The following is a 22,934-nucleotide window of genomic DNA, read 5'->3' as shown; positions in this document are numbered from 1 at the left end:
ACCACAAAATGGCTGCCGCAAGATGCAGAGCCAACCACAAAATGGCTGCCACAAGAGGCAGAGCCAACCACCAAATGGCTACCACAAGGGGCAGAGACAACCACAAAATGGCTGTCCCAGGAGGCAGAACCAACCACAAAATGGCTGCTCCAGGAGGCAGAGCCAACCACAAAATGTCAGAAAGTGAGGTTATGCTTAACTCTGTTAGTAACACTTCAACATTGGGGGCATAATCTCTGCTGGACAGGAAGCCTTTTAGCACAAACATATTGTTCAAAAATATTTTCTTGGATATACTCGCGTTGAAGATTCTTGTGCTGTGGTGGCAGCTGCTCCTCAAAGCCATTTTTTAAAAAAATCTGCTCAGCCAATCTGATCTCCAATGGCCACTCTGAATCCTTGCTAGGCAAAAGCCCAACCAGGACCTGCCCACTTTTAAAAACCACTTGGCGGGTGTCAGGAAAGGTGCAGACGGGTGCCATGGCCTCAAGAAGAACCACGTTGGGGACCCCGGATCTAGGCCTTAGGGGAGGGGATGTGGCTCAGCAGAATAAGAGCTGGTTTTAATATGCCGACTTTCTCTCCCACTTAAGGAAGACTCAAACCGGCTTACAATCACCTTCCCTTCCCCTCCCCACAACAGACACCCTGGGAGGTAGGTGGGGCGGAGAGAGCTGTGACGAGCCCAAGGTCACCCAGCTGGCTTCGTGTGGAGGAGCGGGGAAACCAACCCAGTTCTCCAGATTGGCCTCCGCCGCTCATGTGGAGGAGCGGGGAATCGGACCCGGTTCTCCAGATCAGACTCCACCGCTCCAAACCACCGCTCTTAACCACTACACCATGCTGTCACTCTCTCCCTCTCTCTCTTTTAAGACTTCTCAAAGCAGCAAAGAAGGGTATAGGGGTTTTTTGCAGGACAGCTAAGGACCGTTCACATTTTTATTAGGGAGTCTCTTGCCTTCAGCAGTCCTTTACCTTGTCCATCGCTCCCAACCACCGCTCTTCACCACTACACCACGCTGGTAGCAGAACGTCTGCTTTGGCCTTACATTCAATCCCCAGGTGAGACCTGTTTTCCCAGGATTACACACGATCTTCCGAATAGAGAGATCAATTTCCCCGGGGGGTACGTGCGGCTTCAGAAGACCCGCTGCCAGGAAAGGGCAGGGTATCAGTCGAATAAAATAAACCATCTACTAAAATTGATGGTATCGTAGGGTATTCCAGGCCAGAGACAGAAGTGGTTCTGCCCGTTGTCTCCCTCTGTGGAGCAACGCATTACTTCATTGGTACCCCACCTTTCTCCCCAATGGGAAGCCGAGCCAGCGCGGTGCGATGGTTAAGAGCGGCGGCTCGGAGCGGCGGACTCCGACGTGGAGAGCCGGCTTCGGTTCCCCGCTCCTCCGCGTGAGCGGCGGAGGCGGGTCTGCTGAACTGGATTTGTTTCCCCTCTCCTACATCTGAAGCCAGCTGGGTGACCGTGGGCTAGTCACAGTTCTCTCCGAACTCTCTCAGCCCCACCGACCTCACAAGGGGTGGGGGAAAGGCAGGGAAGGAGATTGTAAGCCGGTTTGATTCTCCTGAAAAGACAGAGAAAATTGGCATATAAAAACCCACTCTTCTTCTGGGTTGCAGTCCAGTAGCAACTTAGAGACTAACTTGATTTCTGGGGTGTACATATATAAGAGTCAAAAGCCCCCTTCGTCGTATCTGACGAAGGGAGTTTTGACTCTGAAAGGTTTAAGCCCGAAAATCTTGTCGGTCTCTAAGGGGCTTCTGGACTCGGATCTTCTTCTTCTAATGCAGACCAACGCGGATACCCACCTGGGAGTGAAGTACAGTGGCGCTCAAACAAATGTTTCAAGACCCAAACGGCGACTTCTGAAAAGTTTATTTCTTAAAACGGGGTGGGGGGAATGGATACCACGGGATTAGGATCAAATGGGACCTAAAGACCAATAAAATGTTTCCATACAAGGTCACAAAGTCATTTGGATCTTATGGGGGGTTTCCTTATGAGGAAAGGTTGAAGGAGCTGGGCATGTTGAGCCTGGAGAGGAGAAGACTGAGAGGGGATATGAGAACCATCTTCAAGGACTTGAAGGGCTGTCGTAGAGAGGAGGGTGCCGAGTTGTTTTCTGTTGCCCCAGAAGGTCGGACCAGAACCAACAGGTTGAAATTAAATCAAAAGAGTTTCCGTCTAGACATTAGGAAGAATTTTCTAACAGAGCGGTTCCTCGGCGGACAGGCTTCCTCGGGAGGTGGTGAGCTCTCCTTCCCTGGAGGTTTTGAAGAAGAGGTTAGATGGCCATCTGTCAGCAATGCTGATTCTGTGACCTTAGGTAGATGATGATTTCAAGCGGCTATTTCCGCTCACTTAACACACAAAGGTCACAATTCCTCACTACTACTACCCCTCTACATTTCATTTTCTCTGCTGCAGCAGGTCACGGGCTTTCGTTTTCCATTGCAACCCCCACCCCCACCCCGTCCCCCACACATGCCACTTTAACAAACATCTTGTGGGAGAGCGACGGGGAAAAGGTGTTTTGCTTGGACTCGGCTGCATTTCCCGAAATTGCTTTCTCTCTTCTCATCATTGAATTACACGTTGCTCTCGTCAAAAGAATAATGCAATAATATTTCCAAACAAGATCAGTCTAATAACTTTGCAAATGGCATCTCCCGACAAACAAACACAAACACGGGGGATTGCTTTTTCCGGTTCTTCCTTGGTATTTCTTAAAAAAAAAAAAACACCTTACATCAATCTACCGGTACTGAAGAACAACACATTAACGCCAAGAATTAAATTTTGCAGCTACGAGGAGCGATCTGTCTGAAAGGCCAGACGAGATGCTTATAACAGCAGAGTATATTGAATTCTGATATGAATGCCCCACATTTCCACCGGCGTTCCCCAAACAGCCCAGCACGCACCGCCATGCCGAACAATTATAACAAATCAAAGCGGTACGACGGCGGCTCGACGATGAACCACCCCACCGAAAACGATGCCGGGGTGACTCGGTTTGATTAAAATAGATTTCTATCCCGCCGATCTCCGTGGAGAACACACCGACCTCGGAAGGATGGGAGGCTGCGTCGACCTTGAGCCGGCGACCTGAAACCGACTTCCGCCGGGATCGAACTCAGGTCGTGAGCGGAGCTTGGACTGCAGGACTGCAGCCGACCCCTCTGCGCCACGGGGCCGGAGGTGGAGCCAGCCACAGAATGGCGGCTGCCGGTTACCTGCAGTCACACAGCAAAGATCATGGTCTTATGGCCAGTGTTTTGGAAAACCAGCGTTTTGGAAAATATGACCATATGATTGGCGGGTGACAAGACAACAATGGGGGAGAGAAGAACAAGGCAAACCACTCTGGGGAGTAAGGTGGGTGGGTGTGAACAAGATCTCGGGGTACGGGTCGGCCGTATGTTAAATTATGAGCAGCCAGCGTGATGCAGCAACCAAAAAAGCTAATGCGATCTTGGGGTGTGTCAACAGAGGCGTAACATCCAAGTCGCCAGATGTCATCGCTCCGCTGTACACTGCATTGGTCAGGCCGCACCTGGACTATTGTGCGCAGTTCTGGAGGCATCACTTCGAAAAGGATGCGGGCAGAATCGAGCGGGTGCAGAGGAGAGCGACGAGGATGATCGGGGGGCCTGGAGACCCAGCCCTACGGGGAAAGGCTGAGGGAGTTGGGAATGTTCAGTCTGGAGAAGAGGAGGTTGAGGGGGGACAGGATTGCTCTCTTGAAGGATTTGAAGGGCTGTCGCTTAGAGGAGGGCAGGGAGCTGCTCCTCTTGGCAGCAGAGGAGAGGACTTGCAAAAATGGGTTTAAATTGTGGGTGGAAAGGTACCGGCTGGATATTAGGGGAAAAAATTTTTACGGTAACAGTTGTTCGACAGTGGAATCAGCTACCTAGGGAAGTGGTGAGCTCCCCCTCACTGGAAGTCTTTAAGCCGAGGCCGGAAAAGTACTTGTCCGAGACGCTCTAGGCTAATCCTGCATTCAGCAGGGGGTTGGACTAGATGGCCTCTATGGCCCCTTCCAACTCTATGATCCTATGATTCTAAATAAATAATCCTGAATGTACATTTGGTGGGGATGCCCAGCCAGTCAGAGAACTTCCCCATGCACCCAGGAAAAAGGACCCAACCGTTGTTTGAGGCTCCGGGAAGCTAATTCAGCTCAGGAAAAGAAAACCCTGGAAGAACGCTTTACCTCCATGCCAAATCACGGAATCCCCCCCCCCCATTTAGGATTCCCAGTAGCCAGCCAGGCCTCAGTGGTTGCCAGTCTACCTGGATTTCTTCCACCTCCCCATTGGGGCCTCTGCCACATTCTTGCCTCCAACCACCCCACCGCAACCCTCCAATCTTTTCGTTCCCGGGGGTCCCGTCTGATCCCCACCACGACTCGGGCAGAGCTGCTTCCTGCGCCGTTGTTCCCACTGCGACAAGCCAGAGAGCGCAACACGTCTTTCTAGGTCGATGAGGAAAGCCCGGACTCGGAGCTGCCCGTCTTGGGCATGTGTTGGGATTCTCAGCCACGACACCGGATTAATCTCGTTTCTTTATGCTGGAGATAAAATATTCCAGCTTCCGTAACCCTCGGAAGACGACGTTCCCCAGGAGAGATGTAGATAATGAAGGTCAAATAAATCTCCCTCTTGTTCATGTATTTCTAATTTTCACAAACTAACCTCCGAGCGGCGAGAGAGATATTAATGTTCTTTTTTTTTTTTTTTTGCTCCGGAGAAAAAGCAGAATCCATTAACTGTTCTGGATGAAGAACTGCTCTTAAAGGCCCCCGAGAAAGCCCCGCGGAAAGGACCGTAGTCCTTATTTTGATTTAGTGCTACCTGAATGGCTCCTATCACTGTGGTATTAAACACCTTGACCGTAAATTAAGGTTAAGTGATAACGGGCAAGCTGCGGGCAAGGAAAATCGCCCTGACTTTGAAAGAAAAAAGGGGGGGAAAGACCCCAAAGAAAAGGTAATTCACCACTACGGTTATGTCTTTTGTTCACTGGACATTTGCACACCCTAAGATTCTCTTCCTCCCTGTTTGATCGCTGACAACCGACCAAAAGCTCCCCTGGACATCTGCAATTTCCCAATGTTAAGACGACAGCAGGTGACAGATGACAGCAGCCCGCTTTTGTGTTTTTCGGGACGCTATTCAGGCCTCGGGGCCAGCGCGGCATCGGGGTTAGGAGCGGCGGGCTCTAATCTGGAGAGCCGGGTTCGATTCCCCGCTCCCCCACCCGAAGCCTGCTGGGTGACCTTGGGCCAGCCCCAGTGCTCTCCGAACTCCCCGTGACTAGCCCAGGGTCACCCCCGGAAGGCTTCGGGCGGAGGAGCGGGGAAACCAACCCGGTCCACCAGATTAGCGTCCGCCGCTCACGTGGAGGAGCGGGGAATCAAAGCCGGTTCTCCAGATTAGAGTCCGCCACTTTTAACCACCACACCATGCTGTATGTGAATTGCACATGTGTTTGCTGTAACTTGCGAACAAGGTATAACCTATCACAACTCTACATACACCTATTCAAGCACTATTCAAGTCCCAAACCTGTCTCTAGTATAAGATCGGTATTCTTTATTTCTTTGTTTGAAGAACTGCCTTGATTTCCTTTCGGCTTTGTAAATCGCCCAAATTCAACGGGCAACAGCTCCCTCCCGGAAATCAGTCCTTTCGACCGGTACTGTCGGTTTTCCTTGAAGAAAAAAACTCCATGCTCATGCATGATGTAAGCTATGCAAAACTGAATTATTCAAAAGGGCTTTTCTGCACAGGCAATAGAGTTGCAGTGTATTAAATGATTCACAAAGTTCCTTGGGAAAAAAAATTATTAGGGGCTGTGGTCTATACTACGGTGTTTAGCTTGCTGAAACTTGGATCCTACTATGGAATTTTTGCATCAGTTAATGTGTCATGTTAATACTTATGCTTTGCTTCAGATTTCTGCTCAGTTTTACAACCTTCATCCTGCTGTATTATATGTCCCATCCTGTCGATTGTATTGACTCACTCTGTGTAACTCGCCTTGACTCCAAGTGAGAAAAGCAGACTATAAATGATGTATGGATGTATGTATGTGAATGAATGAATGAACGTATAAATATTTCACGCTCTCTAGAGAGGCCCATTTCAACCTAGAGAAGAAAAAGAACAAGAAGAAGACCAAGAAGAAGGAGACCAAGTCCTATGAGGAAAGGTTGAAGGAGCTGGGGATGTTTAGCCTGAAGAGAAGACTGAGAGGGGATATGATAGCCATCTTCAAGTACTTGAGGGGCTGTCATATAGAGGAGGGTGCCGAGTTGTTTTCTGTTGCTCAAGAAGGTCGGACCAGAACCAACGAGTTGAAATTAAATCAAAAGAGTTTCCGGCTAAACATTAGGAAGAACATCCTGACAGTTCGAGCGGTTCCTCAGTGGAACAGGCTTCCTCGGGAGGTGGTGGGCTCTCCTTCCCTGGAGGTTTTTAGGAAGAGGTTAGATGGCCATCTGTCAGCAATGCTGATTCTATGACCTTAAGCAGATGATGAGAGAGAGGGCATCTTTGCCATGTTCTGGGCATGGAGTATTGGAAACTGGGGGTGTAGGGGAGAGGTCAATTTCCTGCATTGTGCAGGGGGTTGGACTAGATGACCCTGTTGGTCTCTTCTAACGCTATGATTCTATGATTCTAAGAAAAAGAATTGATTTTTATATGCCGACTTTCTCCACCACTTAAGGAAGAATCAAACCAGCTTACAATTGCCTTCCCTCCCCTTCCCCTCTCCACCAGACACCCTGTGAGGTAGGTGGGGCTGAGAGCGGAGAGAACTGTGACTAGCCCAAGGTCACCCAGCTGGCTTCATGTGTAGGAGCGGGGAAACAAATCCAGTTCACCAGATTAGCCTCCGCCGCTCATGTGAAGGAGCGGGGAATCAAACCTGGTTCTCCAGATCAGAGTTCACCACTCCAAACCACCGCTCTTAACCACTATACCACGATGACCGTGTATTCACCTACTTCTGGAAGCCAATCTCCATTTGCCTAATATAGCCACAATATGTCACTCAGGTAATTATACTCTTCAGCTATCAGTAGCAATTAAAACCCTTTGACTGGGAGGCGCTTAATAAAAGTCTCAAAATAAAACGGCACGTCCCCAAACACGAGGTTTCTAAATGTCAAGCATGCCCGCATCGTCTTGCAATGAACATAATGACGAGACACACCATAAATCAGCATAAGTTATCCTGCCTCGGTAGAAAATGACAGCAATATTACATTTGGAGAGCCGTGCGATTCTCATCACAGTCTTAATAGAAAAAGGTACCAGTGAAAATGGAGACTGTGGGGGGGGGGGGAGCCCAGGACATTAAGATAGAGCCTCGTTGCTGTTACGTTTGGTTGGGGGTATTGCAGCGCATTTCGAAAACGTGTTCATCTGATGTGCTTTTCACTGCTCCCTTTAATAGAAGAGAGCGGCCAAGACAGAAAACGGTACAGTGCCACAGAGCTGCCTGCGTTCCAGCCGTCCCCACTGGGCACAGAAAACCCGGAGAGACCGTCATCAGATCTCAAAAGAATAGTGCCTGGTGTTGAAAAAAGAAAAGATATCACACAGTAGTCAACCAGTTCCTCTGGAAGGCCAACGACAGGGCAGAGGCCGAGGCCTTCATAAGAACATCAGAAAAGCCCTGCTGGATCAGACCAGTGGTCCATCTAGTCCAGCATCCCGTCTCAAACAGTGGCGAACCAGGTTCCTTTGGAGGGCCAACAGCCAGGCATGGAGGCCGAAGCCTTCCCCTGATAAGAACATCGGAAGAGCCTTGCTGGATCAGAGCAGTGGTCCATCTAGTCCCGCATCCTGTTTAACACAGTGGCCAACCAGTTCCTCTGCAGGGCCAACAACAGGACATAGAGGCCGAGGCCTTCCCCTGAGAAGGACATCAGAAGAGCCCTGCTGGATCAGACCAGTGGTCCATCTAGTCCAGCATCCCGTCTCACACAGTGGCCAACCAGGTTCCTTTGGAGGGCCAGCAATGGGGCATAGAGGCCGAGGCCTTCATAAGAACATCAGAAGAGCCCTGCTGGATCAGACCAGTGGTCCATCTAGTCCAGCATCCCGTCTCACACAGTGGCCAACCAGGTTCCTTTGGAGGGCCAACAACCAGGCATCCTGTCTCACAGTGGCCAGCTGGTTCCTCTGGAGGGCCAGCCATGTGGCATAGAGGCCTAGGGTTTCCCTGATGCTGTCTCCTAGATGGCCGTTAAAGACAAGGGCGATTCACCAAGGAAGTTCTTGACTGTCTAAAGCTCCGGACAGCCAGCCGACCCTCGAAATTTAAGATTTCCAACACAGCCATCAAAGAGCACCGAGAAGCTTCAATTGCCAGAGGCAGAAAGCAAAGAGGATTCTAAGCTTCCCCCCTTGTGACATTTGCGGCTCTGTCCTTGATCCAAAGGAAGATGGTCCAGCGCTTTACTGAACTTTTAAAGGACAGGCCAATGGGATTGGAATACCGTGTCCAGTTCTGGTCACCGCCCCTAAAAATGGATATTGCAGAGCTTGAGAAGGTGCAGAAAAGAGCAACCAAAATGATCAGGGGCTTCTAGAACAACTGCCCTATGAGGAGCAGTTGAAAGGCTTAGGGCTGTTTAGCTTGGAAAGGGGGCACTTAAGGGGAGGCGTGATAGAGCTCTATAAAATGATGCATGGTATGGAGAGAGTGGACAGGGAGAAGCTTTTCTCCCTCTCTCACAATACTAGAACACGGGGTCATCTGCCGAAGCTGGAGGGTGAGAGATTCAAAACCAATGAAAGGAAGTATTTCCTCGCACAATGCAGTTGTGGAACTCCCTGCCCCAGGATGAGGTGATGTCTGCCACCATGGAAGACTTTAAGAGGGGAGTGGACGTGTTCATGGAGGAGAGGACTACTCCATGAACTAGTCAAAAACTACTCCATGGCTACTAGTCAAAATGCATACTAGCTACAATGCGTACTTATTCTCTTCTGTATCAGAGGAGCATGCCTATTAGATTAGGCGCAGTGGAACACAGGCAGGACGGTGCTGCTGCAGTTGTCTTGCTTGTGGGCTTCCTAGAGGCCCCTGGGTTGGCCACTGTGTGGACAGACCGCTGGCCTTGATGGGCCTTGGTTTGACCCAGCATGGCTCATCTTAAGTCCTTATGTCCTTATTTTTCAAGCCCGGTGGCTAACTCAGAATAAACTCACACAACATTTACCTATTATGGGGAAGGCGCATAGCACGTACAGCCGTATATCCACCCCCTTAAAGGAAGACTTCCGCCAAGTAGAGAAATCTGGATTCACCAGGCACAAGAAATTAGATCTGGAAAGAGCAAGAGATAATAAAGTCTTCTTCTCCCCCCCCCCACGCCAATCTTTTTCCATTTTCAGTGATCTTGACGACAACAGACGTGTGCCTTGGAAGCCGCTAATTAGATAATTAAATATCAGGCTGGGCCATAAAGCTTTCACAGCAAAAAAAGTTATTATTTTTTACAGGTAATATATCTGCTCAATTTAATATTAAACGACATGATCATTTTGTTTTAATTAAAGTGAAACCTCTTGTCTGGGTTGGCATGGGCGGGAGGAGAGGGAATAAAATACTGGAGACGGTACCTACAAAACTACACTTGGTCTGTACAAATCAGTTCCACGTAGGGTTGCCAACTTTAGGTTGGAAAATTCCTGGAGATTTGGGGGTGGAGTCTGGAAAGGGTGGGGTTTGGGGAGAAGAGGGACTTCAGTGGGGTATAATGCCATCGAGTCCACCTTCTCAATCAGTCATTTCCTCCGGGAGAAGTGATTTCTGTAGATTGGAGGTCAATGGTAATTCCGGGAGATCTCCAGGCGCCACCTGGATGTTGGCAACTTGAGTTCCAAAGGGAGAATGAAATGAGCAGCCATCTAAGCAAAGGCTGTTCAGCTTGAAAAGAAGGCGGTTAAGGGGAGACATGATAGAGATCTAAAAAATTATGGATGGTTTGGACAGGGAGAAGCTTTTCTCCCTCATAATACTAAAACGCGGGGTCATCTGCTGAAGCTGGAGGGTGAGAAATTCAAAACTGATAAAAGGAAGTATTTCTTCACACAATGCAGAGTTCAGCTGTGGAACTCCCTGCCCCAGGATTTGGTGACGGCTGCCAACTTGGAAGGCTTGAAGAGGGGAGTGGACATGTTCATGGAGGAGAGGGGTATTCACGAGTTAACTCTGCGTTGTGTGAAGAATTACTTCCTTTTGTCTTTCTGAATCTCTCACCCCGCGTTCTGGTATTAGGACACAGAGAGAAAAGCTTCTCCCTGTCCACTCGCTCCATACCAAGCATCATCTTATCTTTGCGCCCACCACCCCGTGTCAGAATTGCAAAGGTGACCGGAGGCTTAAAAATGCTGGAGACCCCTGCTCTGGAATCCTACTAAAACCCATCCATGACCATCCATCTTTGCGGCAGACAAAATATCCACGGTTGAGGAAACGAGGGCCCTTTGAGAGCTCCAAAGGAGCAGAGAATCCCCCAGAAACACACTGGAAAACGGGACGCCCAGGTATATCAGGGGGCACTCAGTGGGCGAAAACGCATGGTCACTTTATCCTCCTTTAATCCCTGTTTTAGCCAGGATCGAACGCATGCATTTCACTTAATGTGCGTTCGATCCTGGCTAAAACAGGGATTAAAGGAGGATAAAGTGACCATGCGTTTTCGCCCAACGAACGAGTCATAGACCAACATGAACAACTACCCAGTTATCCCCAGAGATCAAAGCTTGGCTTGACCAGAGCGCTTTCCTTTCCAAGGACAGGGACGGGGTCCTTCGAAACGCAAAATCCTCCCCGCAGATGCCGAGAAGAAATGACAGCGGCTCCCTTCCTCCTTATCAACTCCTCGAATCCCAGCGGCCCCGTCAGCCCTGCAGCCGACACGAAATCTCTTAAACGCCCTCTTGTGATACGGCTCGCTTCACGCTCCAGGAAGTTCAGCAGTAGACACATGTCAAGGGTATCTCCAGACTGGCTGTGTCGCAGAATGACAGACCCGGGTAGAATAATTAAACTACCATCAATACGCTGCGGGAAATCCTCCAGTTTCAATCAATGACGCACCCAAAAAAAAAAAAACCCCACAATCGTTCTCGTGAAAATAATTGTTCTTCTAGGAACAAAAAGGGTATGCTTTTCAAGACGCTTTCAACTGGAAACTTCACGAGTAATGAGTATGCTAGAGCCAGATAGCTTCAGCAACAATCCACTATCTCCACCCCGGCCAGCAAAATTTTAATGTCTTAATTGCTCCTCTCTTTTTTCTTTCCTAGTAAAAGAACTCCTGAGTTCCAGCATAAAAAGTGACTGGCTGGAACAGACCGAGGGGACAAGGGAATAATACTGGTTGCTCTGTTTATAATCCCTTTCTTAACAACTTGTAGCAAATTTTCCATCCAGGGAAAACGACGCTGCCGCCGTCTCCCGCTTCCCACCGCAGCCCACTGATTTCCACCACAGGTTGGATAGGGGGCCCCTGAAAAACTACATGAGATGGTGCTCTTCAGCAGGAGGAAGAAACTGGTGGGAAACGTCAAAGTCGTCTGGCTCCACCCCACAGAACTTCTTTTTTGCCTCTTCCATGCTCCCAAGCCAACATTTTCACCGAGCTGTCCACCGTGACCCCTAGATCCCTTTCTCGGTCGCCCACTGGCAGTCCACAACCCAACAGAGCCTATGCAGAGTTGGACTGGTTGCCCCTAAATGTACCCTGGTTGACCACCTTTTTATTTTATTTCTTGCTATCACGGTCATTGACCAGAAAATACATATTCACGTATATAACCTCTCTGGCCACCCAGTTTGGAGAGATCTTCTTGGAACTTCTCGCAATCCAACCCACAGAACTTCTTTTTTGCCTCTTCCATGCTCCCAAGCCAACATTTTCACCGAGCTGTCCACCGTGACCCCTAGATCCCTTTCTCGGTCGCCCACTGGCAGTCCACAACCCAACAGAGCCTACGCAGAGCTGGACTGGTTGCCCCTAAATGTACCCTGGTTGACCACCTTTTTATTTTATTTCTTGCTATTACGGTCATTGACCAGAAAATATATATTCACATATATAACCTCTCTGGCCACCTTGTGGCCAGTTCACCCAGCTTGGAGAGATCTTCTTGGAACTTCTCGCAATCTGCTTTGGTTTCCATCTTCCAGCATAATTGTCTGTTGTCGCCAAAATTGGCCGCTTGCTCCAGATCCCAGAATGCGTACGAACCATTTTAACAGCACCCAATACAACTTGGGGGGGGGGGGCTAGCACTTACTTTCTTCTGCTGTGAGAACTGCTTGTTTACTCCTACTCTCTACCTCCTGTTATTTCACCGGATACTAATACGCAATCATGCTAGGAAAAGTTGAAGGCAGCAGGAAAAGATTAAGACCCAACAAGAGATGGATTGACTCTATAAAGGAAGACGTGGCCCTCAGTTCAATTTGCAAGATCTGAGCAAGGCTGTTAAAGAGAGGACGTTTTGGAGGACACCGATTCGTAGGGTCGCCATGAGTCGGAAACGACTTGACGGTAATTCACACACACACACAAGCGGATTTTCCGCAAAGAGACGTACCTTGATGAGCAGCAGGACGCGTTTCTGCAGGCATCGGGCCATTGTCTCGGCCTGCTCCCGTTTCTTCTTCTCCTCCAGCAGTTGGCTCTGCGCCTTCAGGAGATCGTCCTGGAGCTGCTTCCGTACGTTTTCGAGTTGCCGGACACTAAAAAAGGCAGAAGTCACAGACTGGATCAGCTAAGAGTCCCTGGTATTGAGGTGTACCTCAATGGATCTTCCTGACCGGCTACAAGCCCCTTCCAATTTGAAGAGCTAGAAGTAAGTTCTTACTTTGGTACCTGAAGACATAAGTAGGATACAAATAGTTTCTAGAATTTTTAATAGTATTTTTTTTTAATATGGATGCAACCAGGCAGATTGGTTTCAAGCACAGCACGAGCTCTCTCTCACCCAACCATATACGCTCACACAAAACACATTTATGAGAGCCAGCGTGGTGTAGTGGGGTTAAGAGAGGTGGACTCTGATCTGGAGAACCGAGTTCGATTCCCCACTCCTCCACATGAAGCCTGCTGGGTGACTTCAGCCGAGTCACAGTTCTCTCCAAACTCTCTCAGCCCCACCTATCTCACAAGGTGTCTGTTGTGGGGAGAGGAAGGAAAGGCGATTGTAAGCCACTTTGAGACTCCTTAATGCTAGAGAAAACTGGGGTATAAAAACCAACTCCTCCTCCTCCTTTTTATACCTTCAAAGATTATTAGAGTATTAACTTATTTGCATCCCATTTGCCTCATTAGATACATTCAAAGAGGCTTTCGGGAATCTCACAGTTGCCAACTTGTCTCATTTCACCTCCCATTGTTATGCCCCCCCCCCCAAGAGACTCCAAATACGTTCGCTTGCTGCGGCTGCACTCCTCAGGTTGTCCGAGGAGGCATGCAAAGTTATGGGGAAGCACAACGTTCGCAGACGAACGTTCAGACAATGCTTTTCGGAAAGAGGAAAAGTCGGGCAAACAAGACGACTGAGCGGTGGTTCGACTGTCAGGCTAGGATCTGGGAGACCCTAGTTCGAATCCCCACTGACAAAGAAGCTTGCTGGGTGACCTCGGGCCAGTCAACCTCCCTCAGCCAAACCTAGCTCATGGGGGTAGATTCAAGGCCAGTAGCACCTTACGAGACCAGAAAGTTTTCCTGGGTATAAGCTTTCAAGAGTCAACACTCCGTTCATCACATACTTTGCCAGAGAGCTTTGCCTCTCAAAAAGCTTATACCCCATAAATTTTGTCTAAGATTCTACTGGACTCGAATCTAGCTCTTCCACTCCAGACTGGTATGGCTACCCTCTGAAATCACCTAACAAAGGAGCTGTAACGGGGATAAAATGGAGGAGAGGAAAATGATGTCAGCTGTTTGGAATTCCCATTGAAGAGAAAGGCACGGTATAATGTGTGTGTGTGTGTGTGTGTGTGTGTGTAAGGTTGACATCACATCTTTGTTATGTTAGGAAGCCAAGGTCGGGCCATCTATAATAAGAGTAGAGAAACGCAAACCAGATTCGAGTCCAGTCGCACCTTAGAGACGAACAAGATCTTCGGGGTATGAGCTTTCAAGAGCTGAAGCTTCGTCTGGCAAAGGGAGCTCTGACTCTCAAAAGCTCATACCCCCCAAATTCTTGTTGGTCTCCAAGATGCTACTGGATTTGAATCCACTTCAATGGATTTGAAACCGCACACCAATTTAGCTACCCTCCTGAAACATACAAACCAGCGACTAACGTGGAGTTTCGCAGGTTTTGCAGGATGGTGCCGAGTTGTTTTCGGTTGCCCCAGAAGGTCGGACCAGAACCAACAGGTGGAAATTAAATCAAAAGCGTTTCCATCTAGACATTAAGAAGAGTTTTCTAACAGAGCGGTTCCCCAGTGGAACAGGCTTCCTCGGGAGGTGGTGAGCTCTCCTTCCCTGGAGGTTTTTAAGCAGAGGCTAGATGGCCATCTGTCAGCAATGCTGATTCTATGACCTTAGGCAGATGATGAGAGGGAGGGCACCTTGGCCATCTTCTGGGAGGAGGGGTCACTGGGGGTGTGGGGGGAAGGTAGTTTGGAATTTCCTGCATTGTGCAGGGGGGTGGACTAGATGACCCTGGTGGTCCCTTCCAACTCTATGATTCTATGTATTTTAAAGACAAAAGAAACATCATATGGAGGATGTTTATACTCCAGGATAAGTGGAATTCCTCCCCCTTTCCAAGTGCCTCTTCATGATCCCCAAAGGACACCTACAAATGCCCTCTCCACAAATTCCCAGCAAAATATTTCCCCTACCAGCGACCCCCGCCTCAGGGGTGTCTTAAACCCATCAACAAATTAAAGGGCTATTCGAGAGTTCCAGTTCAATTTGAAGCTATTCATACACCCGTTTAATAGTCAGTAGCATAAAATGGGCTTCTTTTCATTGTCGGACTCAGGTGGGGAAAGTTAATCACGAAGGCTATAAATCTGCAGTGGAAAAAATGGCTAATTTAATAACCGGAACGTCACTGCGCCCCCATTCCCCTTTTCTGTTTTAATTAATTAGTTACACAGCAAATGAAACCTTTGCCATTGAGTGGCATGTACATCTTCTATTAAGAAACCGTTATGAACGCCAGAACTTCAACAGTAAAATAACAAAGAGGGGGGGAGACGTCATTCTTTTTTCCAGCCGCTGCTGCTAAGGTTTCAGAACACAGATGAAAAACCCAAATTGTATGCATCATTATTCTTGGATAAACCAGCCGCTAGATAACACAAAGAACTTTTTTCTTTCTTTAATGGACTTGCGGTGATTTTTTGGGCTGGCAGACAGCTGAATCTAGTCAGGATTTCGGTTCCGAACCGGGTCGGACGATTCGGACCCGAGATCCGCAGCACGAATGGAGGAACGGTCGCGTTCGACGTGCGCCTTGACCTCAAAGTCCTGACAACTCCACTCGATATGTGACTGCCGGGAGAACAACCTTCCCCCCCTCCCCGGTCTGGACACGACAAGACCTCATGCTTTTTAATGCCAACGCACCAGGCAATCTGTGCCGTTCTTTTCTGCAAAGCTCATAAAAAATTAAACCTCCCACATCTGATGGCCAAGCTGAACTATGCGCGCGTTGGCATTTTTCAGAAATCTTTGCAAGTTCAAAGCGCATATTCTTTGGCCTTAAAGAGGGGGAAAGCCATGGCTGTTTTATCTGCCGATTAGTGCTACTCATGTGAATGAAGCGGACGGGCCCTTCCGTTCCGGGGGGTCGAGGATCTCTTTCAACCCAGCGGCTCGTCTTTCTTCTGAGCCACTTCAATGTCGTCTTAACGGTCAAATGCTGCTTTGAAGAATTGGCCAAGAGCTATGTGCGCACGACGGATACGGAAGGGGCAAAGATGCATCTTAATAATTTCCTCTTCCCCCCCCCAAAAAAAAAAAGTTATAGAAGTTGCTGCAGGCTCTCCAAAATTCAGAAAGCATTTCTGCTTCCTCACTCCAGTAGACTACCTACCCCGACCTAGATTGCCCAGACTAGCTGGATCAAGTCTTGGAAGCTAAGCATGGTCACCCTGGTTGGTACTTGAATGGGAGACAGGGGAAGGGCTTTGGCTCAGAGGTAGAGCATCTGCTTTGCATGCAGAAGGTCCAGGTCTAGTCCCCGGCATCTCCAGTTAAAGGGACTAGGGAAGTTGGTGATGGGAAAGACCTCTGCCTGAGACCCTGGAGAGCCGCCGCCGGTCAGAGTAGACAATACGGAGTTTGATGGACCAAGGGTCTGGTTCAGTAGAAGGCAGCTTCATGTGTTCATGTGACAGCTGTGGCTGCACAGATTAAAAGGCATGCTATTAACCAGAGCTTCAGCCGGAAATGTTGAAGAGTCGCTGCAAAGAGTTATGCGTAGCCTTGGTCCCTGACCTTTGGCTCCGACTCCTGTGGCAGCCCACAGGCTCCAAATGGTTGAGGGGTCCCTGAAAGAGTCCCTCTTCCAAAACGAAATCAGACATTACTTCAAAAAGAAATAAGTGGAGGAGGAGTTGGGGTTTTTTTTATGCCGACTTTCTCTCCCTTTTAAGGACAATCAAACCGGCTTGCAATCCTCTTCCCTACCTCTCTCCACAACAGACACCTTGTGAGGTAGGTGGGGCTGAAAGAGCTCGGAGACTGGCCAAAGGTCGCCCAGCAGGCTTCATGTGGAGGAGTAAGGAATCGAACCTGGTTCTCCAGATCAGAGCTCATCGCTCATGTGGAAGAGTTGGGAATCAAATCTGTTTCTCCAGTTTAGAGTCCACTACACCACGTTCCTAGCCACTACACCACGCTGGCTCTCAGTGCGAAGGGGACACTTGAGTACCTTTTTTAGCAACTTCAACAGACCTAAAGAGGTGCAACGCTGCTTAGGATTTCTCTGTTTCTACAACCAGGGTTGCAGTAGCTTTGGCGCAAGACAGAACCACGACAGGATCGTTCCTCAGGGTCCCGTTTATCCCAAGAAACAATTCCGCAATTTACTGGCGCCTCGGTTAGACCCCGCGCACGCCAACGCGGGACTCGGAAACGCTTTCAATCATCTCATCCGACACCGAACAACGCCGGGACTCGTCAGTCAATAACCTTTCCGTCTAGGAAAGCCTTTTTTTTGCCGCCTGCGGTTTTTTCATCAGAATGGGCTCTTAGATCTTTTAGCGGAAAGACTCCAATAAACACGCGAATAAACCGCGGGCCCAAGACGCCCAGGCAAACATCGGAGGGATGGAAGCTTATGTCATAATAAATCGGATCGTCTGTGAAGTGCCACTTTACGTTTACCTCAAGTGCGGTTATCTTTCAAATGAACCTGGAAGTCAGGAGTTATAACAAAATTGCTATCGAAGTCCTACGAGCAGCAAGCAAGAGCGCGACTTCCGTTCCAATTGATAAATAATGATCTACTGAAAGCTATTTTGTAACACCCCCCCCAAAAAAAGACCTTCCGTCTTAAACTATGAGGTTAACGCGATGGGCAATCATTGCCATGGAAACAGATCACAAAAGCGTCCGACGGCTGACAGCTTTACATCGCCTAACAAAGCGAACCAGGCTGATGGGGCGGTCCTCACCGTGGTTATGTTCTTCTGCGTCCATTGGAATCAATGCTCTCAGCAGGGTGCAAACTCTGCTTAGGTTTGCATTGGCAAGCGCCTAGTCTCCAAGAGGCATCGAGCTCCTCACCCCGAAAACGTGCATCAGGAGGAGGAGAAGAGTTGGTTTTTATATGCCGACTTTCTCTACCACTTAAGGGAGGCTCAAACCGGCTTACAATCACCTTTCCCCTTCCCCACTCAACAGACACCCTGTGAGGTAGGTGGGGCTGAGAGAGCTCCAAGAGAGCTGTGACTAGCCCAAGGTCACCCAGTTGGCTTCAGGTGTGGGAGCAAGGAAACAAATCCAGTTCCCCAGATTAGCCTCCGATGCTCACATGGAGGAGTGGGGGATCAAACCCGGTTCTCCTGATCAGAGTCCTCTGCTCCAAACCACCGCTCTTAACCACTACACTACGCTGGCTCTCTATCAGTCCTGTAGTTTCGATCCATTTTATTCCAAGCCATTGAGAAAGCTGCGACGGATCAGCTCCACTCGAGTGCAGAGTTTAGTATCGTTCATGGTAAGCTGAGTCACGCGGGAAAAAATCGCAGCTCTCTTCTTTGAATGACTACTAGTCTGATCCAGCAGGGCTCTTCTGATGTTCTGATCAGGGGAAGGCCTCAGACTTTATACCCCGTTGTTGGCCCTCCAGAGTAAACGGTTGGCCATTGTGTGAGACAGGATGCTGGACTAAATGGACCACTGTTATAATCCAGCAGGGCTCTTCTGATGTTCTTCTCTGGGGAAGGCTTTGGCCTTTATGCCCTGTTGTTGGCCCTCCAGAGGAACTGGTTGGCCACTGTGTGAGATGGGATGCTGGACTAGATGGACCACTGGTCTGATCCAGCAGGGCTCTTCTTATGTTATGAAGGCCTCTGCCTCTATGCCCTGTCGTTGGACCTCCAGAGGAACTGGTTGGCCACTGTGTGAGACAGGGTGCTGGACTAGATGGACCACTGGTCTGATCCAGCAGGGCTCTTCCTATGTTCTTATCAGGGGAAAGTTTCGGTCTCTATCCCCTGTTATTGGACATCCAGAGGAACTGGTTAACCGCTGCGAGAGTTAGGAAGCTGGACTAGATGGACTACTGGTTCTGATCCAGCAGGGCTCTTCTGTGTTCTTATGAAGGCCTCGGTTTCTATGCTCTGTCGTTGGACCTCCAGAGGAACTGGTTGGCCACTGTGTGAGACAGGGTGCTGGACTAGATGGACCACTGGTCTGATCCAGCAGGGCTCTTCCTATGTTCTTATCAGGGGAAAGTTTCGGTCTCTATCCCCTGTTATTGGACATCCAGAGGAACTGGTTAACCGCTGCGAGAGTCAGGAAGCTGGACTAGATGGACTACTGGTTCTGATCCAGCAGGGCTCTTCTGTGTTCTTATGAAGGCCTCGGTTTCTATGCTCTGTCGTTGGACCTCCAGAGGAACTGGTTGGCCACTGTGTGAGACAGGGTGCTGGACTAGATGGACCACTGGTCTGATCCAGCAGGGCTCTTCCTATGTTCTTACCAAGGGAAGGCTTCAGCTTCTATCCTCTGTTGTTGGCCCTCCAGAGGAACTGGTTGGCCACTGTGTGAGAGAGGATGCTGGCCTAGATGGACTACCGGTCTGATCCAGCAGGGCTCTTCTGATGATCTTAAGCAATGTTTGCTTTCCTAGGCAATATGATGTGGCTGTGGGGGCGGGAGTGTCCAGAACATCCCCATACGTGTCCTGTGGCTTCCTCAGGCACCTGTGCACAGGTGCAGGGAAGACACGCTCAGTTGAGAGCCACGAAAACACAAGCTGGAGAGCAGGAAGGCGCTGCTTCCCCCAAGCTGCAGTTCTGCTGGCTGCAGGTGGCTGCCTCGCCCATCTAATTCCAATTGGAAACGCTTCGGCGCGCCATCGCGCTTCTGTTTTGAAGAGCCGAAATAAAAACAACTGCGGCAAAAAATGGAGAAGGGGGGGAGAGAGAAACGGCAAGGACTGAAATAATTACTAATCAAAGGAGAGGCCGGGACGCAGAATGCTGAAGCCACCAGCCCTTGCCTGGCCCCTAATTTCTCTCCGTGTCGCCTCTGATGAGTTTTAGATTTCTAACATTTCATCCATTCGAATCCCCAAATTCAATTTGCATCGACAGATAAACAGAGGGAATGGTAAATACTCGCTCGCCTGACCTTGACGGGCGCGAGAGGCAAAAAAACTCGCCCTCGACGATTTCAGCTCCATCCCAGCCGTAATGAATAATCCAATTTGCCCCGTCGGTTTCCCAACCTGTAATCATGCTATTGCGCACTTTGGGGACGAGATGACGACGCGTGGTATGATGGAGAGCTGGAAGACACCCCCCCCCCTTGAAACCCATTTTTGTCCTAGCCGCGAAGAACCCAATCCACAGAAGGCTGCCAAAATAACAATAGTTTCCACACACTGTTAGCCCCCTTGGCTCTCAGAAATAACCACAATACTCAAAATCAAATTTCCTTTGAGTCTAGAAATTATATTGTTAGGGATGAAACCAGAGAATCTGCAAAGTCACCATAAAGAACTATTTGGATACTTGACAACGGCGGCCAGATTAGTATTGGCAGCTCTTTGGAAACAAGAGGAAATTTCCAGATTTGGAAAAGTGGCAACAAAAAATGCGGTGATGGCCAGATTAACCAACATGATGAAAGAAAAGCCGATGGAAGAAACACGGAAGAAATGGCAATGTTATTTTGAATATGTTAAATGGAAAGAATAGATTAAAATGTCATAAATAGCAGTAATATAGATAATGATTAGGTTGTATAGATACAGGATTTATTAAGTATTTTGTATAACACTGAAATAATTTTATAAGAGGTATTAGATGTAAGAAGAAATCTATTCCCCGAAGGAATAGAATCTGTGTGATTGTAAATGTGTATATGTGGTTTTTTCTTCTTTTTTTCTTTTTCTTGTCAAAAATTAATAAAATATCTTGAAGGAAAAAAAAAAGAAAGAATCACAATAAAAGCACGGCGGGTAACCCTGGCATGCATCCTAAGAAAACGGGCATAGGCCCGCCATTCAGAACTAGCCCTATGAGACGAGTTGGTCAAATTCAGTAGCTGTTCTTTCCCAAAGGGATTTCAAAGGGAGATGAGAAAGCGGGACTGCTGAATTACAACTAATAATGAAGCTCAAGACAACATGTTATCCTGGATTGAACAGAGATCTGGGATTCCTGTCACATTACCAATGCTAATTTCCCCACGCCTACTACCCTTCTGCATATCACACCTAATCCAATCACGCCTGCTAGTGTCATTTACTTGCTCTTGACATTTGCATTGCCGTTGTGTGTCTAATTCACTCTTCTCTACTTAAGGATAGATGGACCCACATTCTAGCTGTATCTGAAGAAGTGGGTTGTGGCTCAGAAAAGTTCATATCATGGCAGAAATTTTTGTTAAGTCTTTAAGGTGCTACTGGACTTTTGCTCTTTTCTGTTGGTCAAATTCTGGCAGCTGATTTTAGTAGTACCCCGCTGCTCATCTAGTTTTCTGTATTTACTACATTTTTTAAAACCCCTTAACTTCTTCCAAGGACCTCAGGGGTAGTGTCCCAAAGTCCCCCTTCCCTCATGGAGGACAGGTCTATCAGTGGCTACTAACAAGATCCAGGAGATGTTGCTCTCTGCGTACCCAGGGCCACATGTAGGCAGGAAGGACTGCTGGCCTGGATTCCACGGCTCTATAGCGCCACCAGCATATCAGGCTGGAGGGTGTACTGCGCCATCCAGTCCAGCGGGGATCAAGTGATGTGAGGAGCAAAAAGGATATCACTTGGGTCATAAGAACATTAGAAGAGCCCTGCTGGATCAGAACAGGGGTCCATCTAGTACAGCATCCTGTCTCACACAGTGGCCGACCATCCTCCAGGATCCCTGGCCAATCTGGCCTGGAGGAAAATTGCTTCCTGACCCCAAAGTGATGATCGGCATTACCCTGGCCATGTGAGAAAGGGCCATGAGAGCCAAACACTGACACAACCCTTCCTGCCCTCCCTCTCATGATCTGCCTAAATTCACAGAATCAGCATTACTGACAGATGGCCATCTAGCCTCTGCTTAAAAACCTTCAAAGAAGGAGAGCCCACCACCTCCCGAGGAAGCCTGTTCCACTGAGGAACTGCTCTGTCAGAAATTTCTTCCCAACGTTTAGCCAGAAACTCTTTTGATTTAATTTCGACCCTTTGGTTCTTGTCCGACCTTCTGGGGCAACAGAAAACAACTCCGCACCATCCTCTATATGACAGTCCTTCAAGATGGTTGGACTAGATGGCCCTGGTGGTCCCTTCCAATTCTATGATTCTCTGATTCTATCACATCACCTCCCAGTCGTCTCCTCTCCAGGCTAAACATACCGAGCTCCTTCAACTTTTCCTCATAGGACTTGGTCTCCAGATCTGATCTCTCGTCAGATCTCAGAAGCTAAGCAGAGTCAGCCTTGGTGAATATTGGGATGGGAGCCCACCAAGGACATCCCGGGGCGCTACGCAGAGGCAAGCAATGGCAAACCACCTCTTGAAAACCCTTTGGGGTCACCCTACGTTGGCTGGAACCAGGCAGATGAGAAGTCATCTCCCACAAAGGCCGCATGTTTTCCGATACTCTGGCCACCATGCACGATGCCCTTGAGCCTATGCTTCCAAACCCGATCACTTGCTTTGCAGCTCAACACTAGACAGGTACATAGCCCACATTCCCAGTGCCGAAGCAAAGAGAAACGGCAGGTGAAAGGCGACTGGGAGGCGAAAGGCTGCCAGCGTCTCGCTGTTACTTTAGAGATCCGGGCCTGGATTGCGTATGGAGGTGGGGAACGGGCAGCCGGAACGTTCCCTCGGACGACGGGAGCCGGGCAAAGACAATCCCGCACGGAGGCAGAGATTAAAATGCAGAGAGCGCGGCCCGGCCCGCAGCTGTCAAGGAACGAGGCGGCGGCGACGCTCTAGAGAGCAGGGCAATCGCTGATTTTAATAAAATAAAAAGCAATAGGAGCGTGTTTGGAGGGCTTCTTTTTTAAAAAAAAGAAAGAAAAATCCTGAATCCAGCACGGCACTTTAATGACAAAAAAGCCTTCGCAGATTCATGACTCATTACAGCCTTATGAATCGTTCTCCAGGACTGTCCGCGATGACCTTTTCCAATCAGACTTCATTTTGAATGCATATTACTGTCCTCCGGCAGGAAATGAGCATCG

At 48.9% G+C, this 22,934-nt stretch overlaps 1 protein-coding gene across 1 annotated transcript in view; it reads right to left on the bottom strand.

Annotated features, from left to right (window-relative positions):
- Positions 1-22,934, bottom strand: part of MAD1L1 (mitotic arrest deficient 1 like 1) — a 383,773-nt gene that overhangs the window by 259,868 nt on the left and 100,971 nt on the right. The window contains exon 13 of the mRNA XM_056866622.1: positions 12,649-12,793. Coding sequence (XP_056722600.1) covers positions 12,649-12,793 — 145 coding nt within the window. The remainder of the gene's footprint in view (positions 1-12,648; positions 12,794-22,934) is intronic.

This window comes from Euleptes europaea, chromosome 21, assembly GCF_029931775.1.
Source record: "Euleptes europaea isolate rEulEur1 chromosome 21, rEulEur1.hap1, whole genome shotgun sequence".
Taxonomy (NCBI): domain Eukaryota; kingdom Metazoa; phylum Chordata; class Lepidosauria; order Squamata; family Sphaerodactylidae; genus Euleptes; species Euleptes europaea.
Note: the sequence above shows the minus strand (reverse complement) of the source record. Positions and strands in the feature narration are given on the sequence as shown.